The 13,412-nt window shown below is 34.8% G+C and overlaps 1 protein-coding gene across 1 annotated transcript in view; it reads right to left on the bottom strand.

The window, feature by feature from the left end:
- UFL1 (UFM1 specific ligase 1) overlaps window positions 1–13,412 on the bottom strand; it is a 32,345-nt gene that overhangs the window by 13,825 nt on the left and 5,108 nt on the right. The window contains exons 6-10 of the mRNA XM_026002899.2: window positions 12,314–12,444; window positions 5,992–6,050; window positions 3,766–3,912; window positions 2,006–2,181; window positions 688–867 (exon numbers count right to left, since the gene is read on the bottom strand). Of these exons, the coding sequence (XP_025858684.1) occupies window positions 688–867; window positions 2,006–2,181; window positions 3,766–3,912; window positions 5,992–6,050; window positions 12,314–12,444 (693 nt within the window). The remainder of the gene's footprint in view (window positions 1–687; window positions 868–2,005; window positions 2,182–3,765; window positions 3,913–5,991; window positions 6,051–12,313; window positions 12,445–13,412) is intronic.

Genomic DNA, 13,412 nt, shown 5'->3' with positions numbered 1-13,412 from the left:
AGAGCTTTAGACTAGAGATGAATACAAATTATTTATATAAGCTCTCATAGATTTATTAACAGTCTAAGATAAATGGACTTGTTCTCCCTATCCGTGAGCAGGCTTTTTAAGTAGATGGGACTGTTAACTAGAATCATGATTTGAATAGACATTAAAGCAGACCCCGCAGGACCTCTGCTTCTAAACAGTTTGACAGCACTTGCTCTGAGGGGCTAATCAATTTTTGATAGTAACAATTTTTCCCCTCAGTAAGTTATCCCATTTGTGCATCCCAAATAGGTAAAATTAGTAAGGCTCTATTAGATTTAGTAAATATATAGTGTAGCGATTGATAGATGTACTGTGTATTCATACACAGAATCCACAGACAGCACTTCTGTGGATTTTAATGTGGGACCAATACCCTTAGGTGACTTAATTATGAAGTGTATGATTTCATTTATATGATTTTCATTTATAAAATTGGCTCCCTAAATTCTAACTTATATATCCTGATGGGAATGAAGAGGGGGAAAAACAAATTGAGGAGGAGAAATAAAAAGGAATGATGTATTAAAGGGAAATGATGCATGAAACACAATGCTCATTTCTGGGTATATGCTGCTTACTCCATTTTTCAAAAGACGTCAGATCACTCTAACATGAAAATCCTGTTAAGATTAGTGGGGGAAAGGAAATCTGGCATACCTTTTCAGCTTTCTGGTGCATCAGTTCACTGAAGAGTTCAATACAGTTATTTATGAATTTTTCACTGACTACGACTGTGTCGCTAAAGACTACAGCTGATGCCTGCTTGCTGAATGCTCTCATCACCTGTTGAAGCAACATCCCAGCATCTTTGACTGATAACGAACTGGGTAATAGAGGCTAGAATCAGAAACAAAATGAAAACAAATATAAATATAATATCATACAGATAAACCTTGATAACCTCCTAAATTATATTTCTGCTTTCACGATCACTTGAGCTCTGGAGTTATATACTCTACTTAGTCTCCCTAACATCTCTGCTCTTATGCTTAACAGGCATCTCAAATTTCACATGTCCAGAACAACAGCCGCCTACCCCCCAACACCTATCTCCCATCCACCCTTCGCCATTGTTCCCCCATTTCAATTAATGGTACTGTTCTCCATGCAGTTGATCAAGCCCCAAACCTACATGTCACACTCAGTTCCTTTCATAAACCCATGGGTAATCCACCATCAACTCCTGGCAAATTTACCTCAAAACCAGATTTCTTCGTAGCTCTTTGACCTATCTGAAGTCATTATTTTCATGAACTATCTCTCCCGTAAGTAACTTGTGTGAGCACCACAATCCTAGCAAGTAAAATGGTTCCTGGCACACAGATGGTACTTAAATTTGTAGAATGAATAAATGAACACCTAAATCTGGAATCTCTGGAAATTTGTTTATCTAAAGCAAGTTAATTTTTTGCTTTATGAAGAGAGTCTGGGTCTTGACTAGTAGATAATGGATTGGCCTCTTGTTCCTTTCTCTTCACCGGCACTTATCTTTTTGGCATAATAAAGGCAGGTCATACTGAATATTGAAGCAAAACACTATCAGGGCTGAAGCAGCTCATATTAATGAATGGATAAGGAGTACACAACTGCTAAAAATGCCTGATGCCAGTAAAGTTATAAATGTCTGGATAAAATTGTGAGAAATCTCATTAATTTATGTATGGCTCATATATTATATATGATATATCATATATATATGATATAACTCATATATGATATGAGTGTTATATTATTTGCTTGAGATTTATAAAATTCTGGATGTTGAGTATCCATATATAAAAGATCATTCTACCTCAAAAGCTATAAATTCTTTAAGCATAATTATGATTGTTTTTGCTATAACACTGATTGCTAGAATTTGGCTACGAAGCCAAGATTACCTTTATGTATCCTAACACTTAAAATAACTACATACTAGTGAGTATCAGTTCTCATTGGTTTAAAGCAAAATTAACAAGAAAAAGATAAAACATACTGCAATATCAACCCATGTTCCAGAGCTGATAGCTTCCTCTACTGATGCTTCCACCTGATCCACAAGTCCTTGACCAACACAAGCTGCTTTCAAAAACAAGAGTTGTGTTGTCTTATATCTTTTCTTTATATAGCTCACAGCATCTGGGATTCCAAGTCTGGACAAAGCATCAAATTCTAGAAATATATCACAAATAGAAATGGAATGGAATACATTGGAACAGAATTGTCAATCATTTACATCTTTTAGAAATCTTAGAAAAAATAATTTCTACCAACACCTATTCTTTGAGAATGCATCTTTCTTTCCTTTCTTTTCTTTCTTCTTTTCTTCTCTCTTCTCTTCTCTTCTCTTCTCTTCTCTTCTCTCTTCCCCTCCCTCCCTCCCTCTCTCTCTCTCTTTCTCTCTTTCTTTCTTTCTTTTAGAATAAGGCATAGAAATATACCACAGCCTATTCCTTGGTTAGGCAGCTACCTTCCCAGATTTTTATTACTAAACATAGCTGTAGAAAAATTAGTTCAGGGCAGCCTGGTTGGCTCAGCGGTTTAGCACCGCCTTCAGCCCAGGGTGTGATCCTGGAGTCCTGGGATCGAGTCCCACATCGGGCTCCCTGTATGGAGCCTGCTTCTGCCTCTGCCTGTGTCTCTGCCTCTCTCTCTCTTTCTCTCTCCTCTCTCTCTCATAAATAAATAAATAAAACCTTTAAAAATAAATAAATAAACAAAAATTGGAACTTATTTTGCTTACTATAGCTAATTAAAGGTATCAGACAACTTAGGACAAATTGTTTTACTGTTCAGTCTAATTTAAACTAGTAAGAGACGTAGCATATAAACAAAACTAAAAACAGAAAAAATACTTAAATTTATAGCCATTAAAGTTACTGGAGATATCTATTGTCCTCTCTGTACCCAGATAAGCATATTTAAGAAAATTAATTATAACGAAGTTCTAATCCAAGTCCATGGTTGAAGAAAACTGAAAAGTACATTAAAGAAAACCAAGGAAACATAAGGGCAGAGCCCAGTATTCTAGCATAGAATTAAATTGTTTGAACATTAGTGTTTTATAGGTTTATTTATTGAGAAAGCAACTGATCTCTTACATGATTTGACTTGGGTTATGAATGTGATCAAACTTACAAATACATATGTAATATATATAAGTATTATATATATGTATATATATATATTTGTTAATTGTATTAATGGCTAAATTTAGTCAATCTACTTTATCCAAATGACAGAACCTCAGAAACAGAAGTCAGAATAGCTTCAGGGTTTCTGAAGAAGTGGATGATTTTGTGACTGACTGTACAACACAAATCCATGCTCTAAATTAAGATCAAAGTTATCAAGTCATCAATTATTACATGAAGAACTTTACACTGTAAAGCTGACAACTAATAAAGTATTTCCAAGACTATGTAATGATTAGGCAACTTATAAAACATAATAAATATAATTACTTTTCATGAATTAATATATACTTGAAGTTGTAATAGTATCATATCACTGGAAGGCTGGTAACAATACCAGCTTTTGGCTTTTCTATAACAACTGTTCTAAAAACTATGAAATTAAACTCAGTTCCAAAACCAACAAAACCCTGCAATTTGGTTACCTTTACACTCAGAGAGAACCATTAAAATCTGCTGGCAATGGTAAAGTATATGTATACGCCTTGGACCAATACAATACTTTCTAAGAATGTGTGTAGTATTAGAAGTTTTAATTTTAAAGACAAAAAGAAATAGTTACCTAGATAGCCATTCTGTCTGAAAAAGGAATCCACCCAAGTACTCTGTGTTCTGGAGTAAATGTCAGGGACAAATACTGCTTTATCCTGTCTCCCACCAACCACAGTGCCTCGTAAACGTCCACTATTAACAAGTTCTTCAAGCACAGCTTAAAACAAAACCAAACAAATACAAATAAATCAGAGCCGGTGTAAATGTCAAGAAGTAAAATACTTTCACAATTTAGTTATTCTTACCCTTTAAAAAAGCAATATAAAGTTTAAATTGCATAAATGAAGACATTGTATTTCAGACAAAACTTTCCTGCCATGTATGAGAGTACTCAGGTCATAAATTTAGGAAATTTTGGCAACTAGCTAAAGGTGCTGAACTTGTAACTCAAACTAGTTAATATTAACATTGATTTTTTAGTTTGAATAATTTTGGGGAAAAAATGCCATTATTTATCTTATGATATGTTTCAAAGTGGATAATTAAACACTTTGAGAATAGATAGTACCCAAGTACTAGTGTTACCAAGTTCAATTTTCTCTTATTTAGAAAACCAAAGACACCTGGATCACATTACAATCAACTATGTGAAATAAAGCCATTAAAATTTTTATAAACTACTATATTTCTACTGTTTAAATTGCAACATATGTAAGAGAAGTATAATACTGTGGTTAAGAGGATGAATCTGGAACTAGACACCCTTTAAGTCCAAACCTCAACTCTGTTACTTCCTCACTGACAAAAACTGGGTAAGTCATGTTACTTATGCCTCCATTTTCTTAGCCATGAAATAGCGATAATAGTAACTGTCCCAAAGAATTGTTGTATTCAAGTAAAGTGCTTGGAATAGTACCTGGCATATAATAAGCATTCAGTAAATGTCAACTAAGTATCATCACACCACCACCACCACCACCACCACCACCACCACCACCACCACCATTATCATCAAAAGACTGATGAGAAATGGACAGTACTGCCGTTAGCATAAAATATATGCTTTTAGTTAACTAAAACATTTAACTAAACATTTTATTGATTAAATATAAAACCCCCCTGAAAAAGACAAAGCATATAGGAAGGAGTTATTTCTAAGCGACTCAGAAAGCAGTCAAAAGATGCCTGGCAGAGAAATGTTTATGAAAATCAGCCTTTTTCAGAAGTAAAAATTAGTTTACATGTGAGTTTCTGGATTTTGGTGCTGAATAAACTATGATACATTAGAAAAGTCTAGATTTTTCAACAGACTGCAACAATAATTTTAAATTTTGTGACTGTACAACACAAATCCATGCTCTAAATGAAGATCAAAGTTATCAAGTCATCAATTATTACTTGAAGAACTTTACACGATAATGAAATCCTATCAATCTCCAAGTAATAGATTCCAATATGTTACATTTTTCATTTTAAATGTCTTAAACAAAAAATTTAAATTTAACTCCATATTCTAAAAAATATAGTGAATTAAAACTAACTTTTGGTTTTATAAATGAATTTCTTTTCCAGTCTTCATTTTAATTCTATTTGCACAGGTATCTAAGCCAAAAGATTTAAGTCATTTAAAAAAAAATTATTCCAGCAAGACTTTAAAAAGCCCCTCAAAACCTGATTAAGAGCTTCACAAACACATACATAACGTAGGTAATGAACCAAGACTATTTTGAAGATAATTACAATGCTGTCTGAATGCTAAAAAAATTATCTTGAGTGGTATTATCCTCTTTGTAAAAACTTATTTTTTTATGTCTTAAAATATTTATTTGTTTAGTGAGTAAGTAAGCTCTATGCCCAATGTGGGGCTTGAACTTATGACCTTGAGATCAAGAGTTGCATGCTCCACTGACTGAGTCTGGCTGGCATCTCTAAAAATTTTTTAGACAAACACTATTTACATTCATGTTAGAAAACATAACAAAAATCTAAGAAAAAAAAGTGAAGATTATTCTTAATCCTAAAATTTTAAGCCTCTCTCTATAAATGTATATGCATAACATTTTATACACACACACAATTTTTTTAATTCTACTCCTCTGAGGGTAGCCAACACTAACTGTTTGGTAGATATAACAGATATATACATGAAGATTGGTATAGAGAACTTTTCAACTAAAACAACTTTAGTTATGTAAATTTTAAGATTAAAAGAAGTCAAAACATTAAAATTAGTAAGCTTTATAGTAACAGTCTATCAGCAGCTAATTAAGTGACATATAATTTAAAGCAAACTCACAGTAAAGCAGCTGCTCTTGAAATCCATATTTGGAAATGAGAGAATTCACTGCTGTAGGCCTTCATGGAAAGAAACAAAAAGATATTCTTACTCATTCTAGAGTTAAACTTATTTATGAATTAAAAAATAATAGTTTGCTGAATTTCAGGGGAATTGATTTATATTCACAATCCAGGATCAAGGATCAATTCACTTTTTCACCAAATTTTTACCTCAGATTTAGTGATATCTAAATCTGTTTTTTTTTTTTTTTTTTTAATGTTTGTTTTTCTTCATTCAAGTCTCTCTGGGAGGCTCTTTCTCCACCTGGGCATAGCCAAGTGAATGTTATCTAATTCTATCTGAAGAGAAGTGAAATCATATATGTAGTAAAAGAAATCTGGCATGATATACTCTTAAGATTAGGTGGGTGACTGGGAGGGGTCCACTTAAAATGCTCCTTTTTGCTTATCACTATTTTCTGTAATGTTTCCTTACAAAAAAAAAAAAACCAGTTTTAATGGGGTACAACTTACATATCATAAATCCAACCAACTTTAAGTATACAATTCAATCATCTTAATAAATTTATAAAGTTGAGGAACCATCACTATCTCTAAGATCTTGAATCTTAGAAGGTTTCTACCATCCAAAAAATTCTTCACAGATGTTTGGAGTTAATTCCTGCTTCTACCCCTACTCCTAGAGAACCACAGATCTACTTTCTAGCTCTATAAATTTGCCCTTCTAGAAATTCCATATAAATGGAATCAAAATGTAGTCTGTCTGGTTTCTTTCACTTAGCATCATTTTGAGGTTCATGCATGATGAAGCATGAATCAGTATTCACTCCTTTATATTGTTGGTTAGCATTTTACTGTACAAAGATCCCACATTTTATCTGCCCATTAGTTGATGGACATATGGATTGTTTCCAGTTTGGAGCTATTGTGAATAATGCTGCTACAAGCATTTGTGTTCATGTCTTTTGGTGGACATTGTGGACATCTCTCTTCATTTCTTTTAGGGAGATCCCTGTGAATGCTTTTCTTTTATAATAATTATCTTTTTTTTTTTAAGTAAGAGAAATTAAAAGGAAAATGACATAGACTTTCTTTTTCTGACTATATATTTTCCCCTATTCATTATAAGTCAATTATGCCTGTTTTCTGGTTTGAGTTTAGTCTATGTTTTTATTTTAATGCATATAACTAAGGGACTTTTAAGTTATTCCAAATACTAAATTCTCTGTTGCTGATTATTTAAGATGTTATGAATTCTTTCTATGACAAACTTGGGAGAAGCAGAAACATTTGTCTTGAATATGAATTGATATTTAAAACCCCTATGTTTGGGAATTTTGACTAAATTATTATTTTTACCAAATTCTTACGTAGATTATTTTTTATTAAATTGGTTTATCCTACTTTTTCAGCTAAATTATCTAGAGTCCCAAACCAATCAGGTCCAGTTAGATGCTTGGTGAAGTTTGCTCTCCTCTGTTTATCTCTGTTTATTACAACCTTCCTATGTTTTTTTTTTTTTTTCCCTGTCCCCTTCTACCTGAACACATCCCTACAAAAATGTAGAAGGCTCCTTGAAGGACTTTATCTTAAAATTTATGCACGTGTAACTTATTGTGGGTGTTTAGCAAACGTTTAATTGAATTGCGCAAAATACCTAGTTTTTGTACAATAAAACTCAGTTGTTGAATTTTTATTTCAATTTAGAATACAAGGTAGTTTAGTATACCTATATATCTCACCATTCTATCTCCTGTTCTTCTTTTGGCTACCTATAACAATAATATATACCCTTTTAAAATCAGAGATACAAGTGTTTTCTCTAAAGTTAGACCAGAAAAGTGGGGGGTGGAGAGTTCCTTACATTTAAGAGATAAATATGATGACATGGTACATTAAATGGAACTATCTGGAAGCCATATAGCTTAGCAATATCTTCTGAGGCTCAGAATTTGTTCTGCCTTCATGCTTTGGTAATACCTCTGCACAGAGAAACTCAGGGCTACTGTGAGTCAGAAAAAATATTATTTGCCAAACCTGATGAGAACTACACTCACCACAATTAGTCAAAGAAAAAAGATAAATATCTGTCAATAGGAAAATATGCTCTTAGCTTTTATTTTGATCTAGTAATAAATGCACACAGTACAAAAAAGGTACAAAACGGAATCCCCTTTCATTATCAGTTACCCCATTCTCCCAGAAACAACTACTCTTATCAGTTTCTTGTGTTAGGAGGGTGCAAGCTGTCAGAGCCTATGTCGGGAAAGAAGGGCATCCACACAGGGAAGAGAAAGCTGCAGCAGCAATGGGAAATCAGTTACATAAAGGGGAATCATTCAAAAAAGTAAATTTAGCTGACCCTTGAACAACATGGATTTGTTTTGTTTTGTTTTTAAAGATTTTATTTATTTATTCATGAGAGACACACAGAGAGAGAGAGGCAGAGACATAGGTAGAGGGAGAAGCAGGTTCCCAGCAGGGAGCCCAATGCAGGACTTGATCCCAGGACTCCAGGATCATCCCCTGAGCCAAAGGCAGATGCTCAACTGCTGAACCACCCAGGCATCCTGAACAATGCGGATTTGAACTGCATGGGTCCACTTTACATATAGAATTATTATTTTTTAAATATTTATTTATGAATTTGAAAGAGAAAGAGAGTAAGAACACAGGAGCACAGGGTGGAGGGGCAGAGGGAGAAAAGGTCCAAGCATACTCGTGCTGAGCACAGAGACTGACATGGAGCTTGATCTCAGAACCCTGAGATCACAAAATGAGCCAAAACCAAGAGCTGGATGCTTAACCAACTGTGCCACTCAGGCACCACTATATGTGGATTTAAAAAAAAAAAAAAAAAAAAAAAAATATATATATATATATATATATATATATAGGGCAGCACTATAAATGTATTTTTTCTTATGATATTATTTTTTAAAAGATTTTATTTATTTATTTGAGAGAGAGAGAGAGAGAAAGCAAGCACCAGTGGGAGAGATGGGTAGAGGAAGAGGCAAAAGCAGACTTCCCCTGAGCAGGGAGCCCAACTTGGCACTTGATCCCAGGACCCTGGACTCAAGCTGACGGCAGACACTTAAAGGACTGAGCCACCTAGGCACCCCATCTTTCTTATGATATTCTTAATATTTTCTTTTCTCTAGCTTACTTTATTGTAAGAATATAGTATATAATATATAAAAGATGTGTTACTCGACTATTTGTCATTGGTAAGGCTTTTGATAAACAGCAGGCTGTTAAGTTTTGGCGGAGTCAAAAATTATTCACAGATTTTCAACTTTGGTGTGGGGGTTGGTGCCCCTCACCTCTGTGTTGTTCAAGAGTCAACTGTATATTAAGGATGACAGGAACTAGGTTTCTCAGGGTCCAATAAGGGAGTTGCAAATATGAAAACGAGAAAACTAGGACAAAACTAATAGGGGGCTTGGAAGGGAACTGGAATTTTCAGTGTGAACTCATGGTTTTTGATAAGTATAAAAATACAAAAATATAGATATATAGAGGGTTGTATACACATGTTTACATGTATCCCTTAGCTTATCTGCTAAAAGGACTTGGGAACAATGATGACCAGACAGCAATAAGCAATTTAGTGTCCAGAACTTGGGTTCTAAATAGTACACTCTACTAAAAAGAATCAGGGTTTCTTGGGGAAATGGCTGATTCCAGGTTTGAGACAAGAAAAGTACGAACGGAGCCTACAACTTCTTGTTGTACTAGAAAGGAGTGCTCCAAGAATGATGGAGACATATTAAAAGGACACAGAAAAGAGACTGATAGGTGGCCCAATAGCTAAATTAGAGCCAATTAAAAAATATCTAAATAATGATAATAATAGATTTCAATTCCACGAATTAGATAGGGAGCCATGAGTCATAGTGATTTAAATAAACTGAAAGTTTGATTAAAAAAGCACAGTAACTTACAAGATCTCAAATTGCCCTCCACACAAATAATTAATTATAAAGGAAAAACAAGTAGCTTTATGACAAGCCTAACAGATACCTCCTTATTAAGAAGTTATAATGTACACTATCAGTAACTAGAAAAATCTAAACTGTATACCACCTGCTAGGACTCAATGACAAGAACACAGAACTACTTTGGTTACATTCCTGTCAAAGATGCATAACCTGAACTTCAACATGAAAAAATAGCAGACAAGCAAAATCGAACATCTTATAAAATAACTGGCCTGTGGTAGGTATTCAAAAGTGTCAAGGTTATGAAAGTAAAAAAAAAAAAAAAAAAAAGACCAAGCAAGCATTCCAGATTGAAGGTGACTAAGGAGACATGCCAATTAAATGCAATATATGATTCTGAACTGGGTCCTTTATAGTAAAATACATTATTGGAAAACTGGTAAAACATGAATGAGATCTAAGGACTAGATGGGAGGAATGTATCAATGTCAATATTTGATGTTTGAATTATAGTTATGTGATTATATAGGACAATGCCCTTGTTGATAGGACACAAACTGATGTATTTGCGGTGATGGATATTATGTTAGGAACTTCCTCTCAAATGGACAGGAAAAAAAGATTCTTCTGCAATTTTTCTGTAATTGTGAGATGTTTAAAAAAAAAAGGAAAAAAGAAAACAGTTGCACTAAATTGCAAGCTTTCTCTTCTAACCCAGTCTTTTGGACCAGTGCCTTGTGTGTATTAGGTGCTCAAGAAGTGCTTTTGATTTGTTGAATGACCAAAAGAAATCACTGTGGCTGTCTTATAAAAAATGTCCTGGAAGGTAATAAGAGTAGAAGAAGGGAGACTGGTTAGAAAGCTACTAAAATAGTCCAGTTAAAAAATGGACTGATCTGGGGGGAATGGTGATGCCACACAAGTAAAGATAACAAATATTTAGAATACAGAATTCAAAAAGCCTTTGTTTTCTGAAAAAGGGGGCACTGAGAAAAAGGATGATGTAAAGGATGACTCCCAGGTCTGTGGCAAAACCAAATGGATTAATACCATTTACTGGTAAAATACAAACACAAGTGGAAAAATAAATTCAACTAGGGTAGAGTGGGGTAGCTCAGGCATAGTGAGCTATTTTAAATATGGTGAATTAGAGGGATTTGTAAAACATTTCAATAGAGATGCTGTGTGAGTAATAAGTCTGAAATTTAAAAGAAAAGTCAAATCCCCTAGGAAGACAGTGACAAATGAAGAAGAAAAGGTGACCTGAAACAAAACAAAACTTTAAAGGCTAGGGAAAGGAGGAAAAGCCAAAATAAGGTGACTTATAAGGTATAACCAAAGGAAGTAAGAGGAAGGCAGTAAAATGCGATGTTAAAAAAAAAGAAAGAAAGAAAGAAAAAAAGAACATTTCAAGAAGGAAGACATAACTGGAGTTAAATGCTACTGCCAAGTCATGTAAAACATGTTAGAAAGATTTCATGATTTGACATTGCTTTGTAAGTTGGTAGAAGCCAGACAGGTGAGTTGAGAAGTGACAGAAGGTCTGAAAACTGAGACAGTAAATGTAGATATCAACTCCTGAGAAGGTTTATTTTAGGAAAGGGACAAACAAGGTGATAGAGTAGAATATGTGGTTGAGAGAGGTTTGATTGTTTTAAAATGGGAGAAATCTGGACTCAAAAACCACTGAGATAAAGTTAATGACCCAGGAGAGAGGAGATACCTGAGAATGTAGGTTTTCTTAATTCCGTATTGGAGAGTCACTCAGGCTCCAAATATTTCAGAAACTCTTACTTTAGAGTAAGAGTTTAATTTTCTGCTGCAGCTCATATGGTAAAAGTTAAAGTGATTTTGATATTAACATTGTTAGTCATGAGAATTGTAGGATGTCATTTAGTGGAAAGGGCTCTAAAATCATCTAGCCCCACCTGAGGCTCAAAGGAGTTAGGAGACTGACTTATCTGCTGCAGCTCATACGGTTACTTTGTGATAGAGCTGGGACCCGAGGGCTTGTCTTTAGACTGCAAGCCATGACCCCAGGATGACTTGATATACTGACCTGGGTATTCTGCAGACCTGCATCTGGGGTCATGAGGGTGATTAACATAGGCAGTGAAGGATATGTGGGCTGGGGAGTGTCTGGCTACATTCTAGGGCTCTGGAATCCCGAACCCCAGTCACAGAACTCTATCTCCAAGAACCGAGGGGAGGGTCCTGAAGGAGACTAATAAAAAAAAAAAAGAAAAAAAGAAAGAAAGAAAGAAAGAAAGAAAAAAGAAAAGAAAGCTGATAGAAAAAAAAAACTGTAATCAAAGAAATGTAAAAATATACATATTTTAAAGCAGGCTTTAAAAACAAAAACAAAACCAGGCTCACCGGGTAATGGCACTAAACAGCCCCCGGATGCGGGCTTTATGTCGGGCTACGAAGGCTTCCGTGAATATTACTCCTCTGTTATCAAGATCGATGTGTCCATTAATGATTCTACCTAGTCGCTGAGTTAGTGCCTGGGGGTAAAGGTGCAAGTTTTTATTAATCTGAAAGAACAGAATTATACATAATACAATTGTATAGGTTTTTTTTTTTTTTTTAAGATTTTCTTTATTTACTAATGAGACACAGAGACAGAGAGGCAGAGACACAGGCAGAGGGAGAAGCAGGCTCCATGTAGGGAGCCCGATGTGGGACTTGATCCCGGGACCCCAGGATTACACCCTGGGCCGAAGGCGGCGCTAAACTGCTGCGCCACCCAGGGAACCCTAAATGTATAGTTTTAATGAAGTCACGCTACACACTGATGTTGTATTATCATTATGATTGAGAGACTTCAACAAGTACAACAAATTCATAGGATATATAAGACTTAGTATCTAGGAAACTTCATCATCTCAGAATAGAACCAAGAATTGAATGAATCAAATAGCTGGTATGTTAAAAGGCTTTGCTACTCGCTAAGAAGGGCTATTTCTAATGGAAAATAAAAGTGACCGATTAACCAATTTTCTAGATACAGGCAGCCTGAAACATACAGGCAGCCAAGACATGTATGTGGGTCTTGAAGAAGACTCTGCTTGGAGCTTCAAACACTGAGTGAAATAAATGTTATTCCAAGATTCTGAAACCTAGGGAAACATGAGACCTAAAAAGTTATCTTCTCTGATGCAAATATTAACAAGTGTATCTGTGCCCAGAGATCTATACTCGCAGACAACAGACAACAGGATTTCCTAGTAATCCCAAGGGAGTGTTTCTCCACAGCTACAGTATGACTGCGGTCAGGTATATCTGAAATAAGTCTGGATATATATCACATCCCAAGAGGAGTTAAAACTACTCAAGGCAGCCCCCTGGCTGAAACTTTTCTGGTATAGAAACATGCATCTCAAACAACTTCTTAATGACGTTTTAGAGTACTGCCTGTGATATTCAGAAAAACTAGAACTGAAAAATTTTAAGAAAACATACACACTTCCAA

The sequence above is a fragment of the Vulpes vulpes genome, chromosome 1 (assembly GCF_048418805.1).
Source record: "Vulpes vulpes isolate BD-2025 chromosome 1, VulVul3, whole genome shotgun sequence".
In the NCBI taxonomy this organism is placed as follows: Eukaryota; Metazoa; Chordata; class Mammalia; order Carnivora; family Canidae; genus Vulpes; species Vulpes vulpes.
Note: the sequence above shows the minus strand (reverse complement) of the source record. Positions and strands in the feature narration are given on the sequence as shown.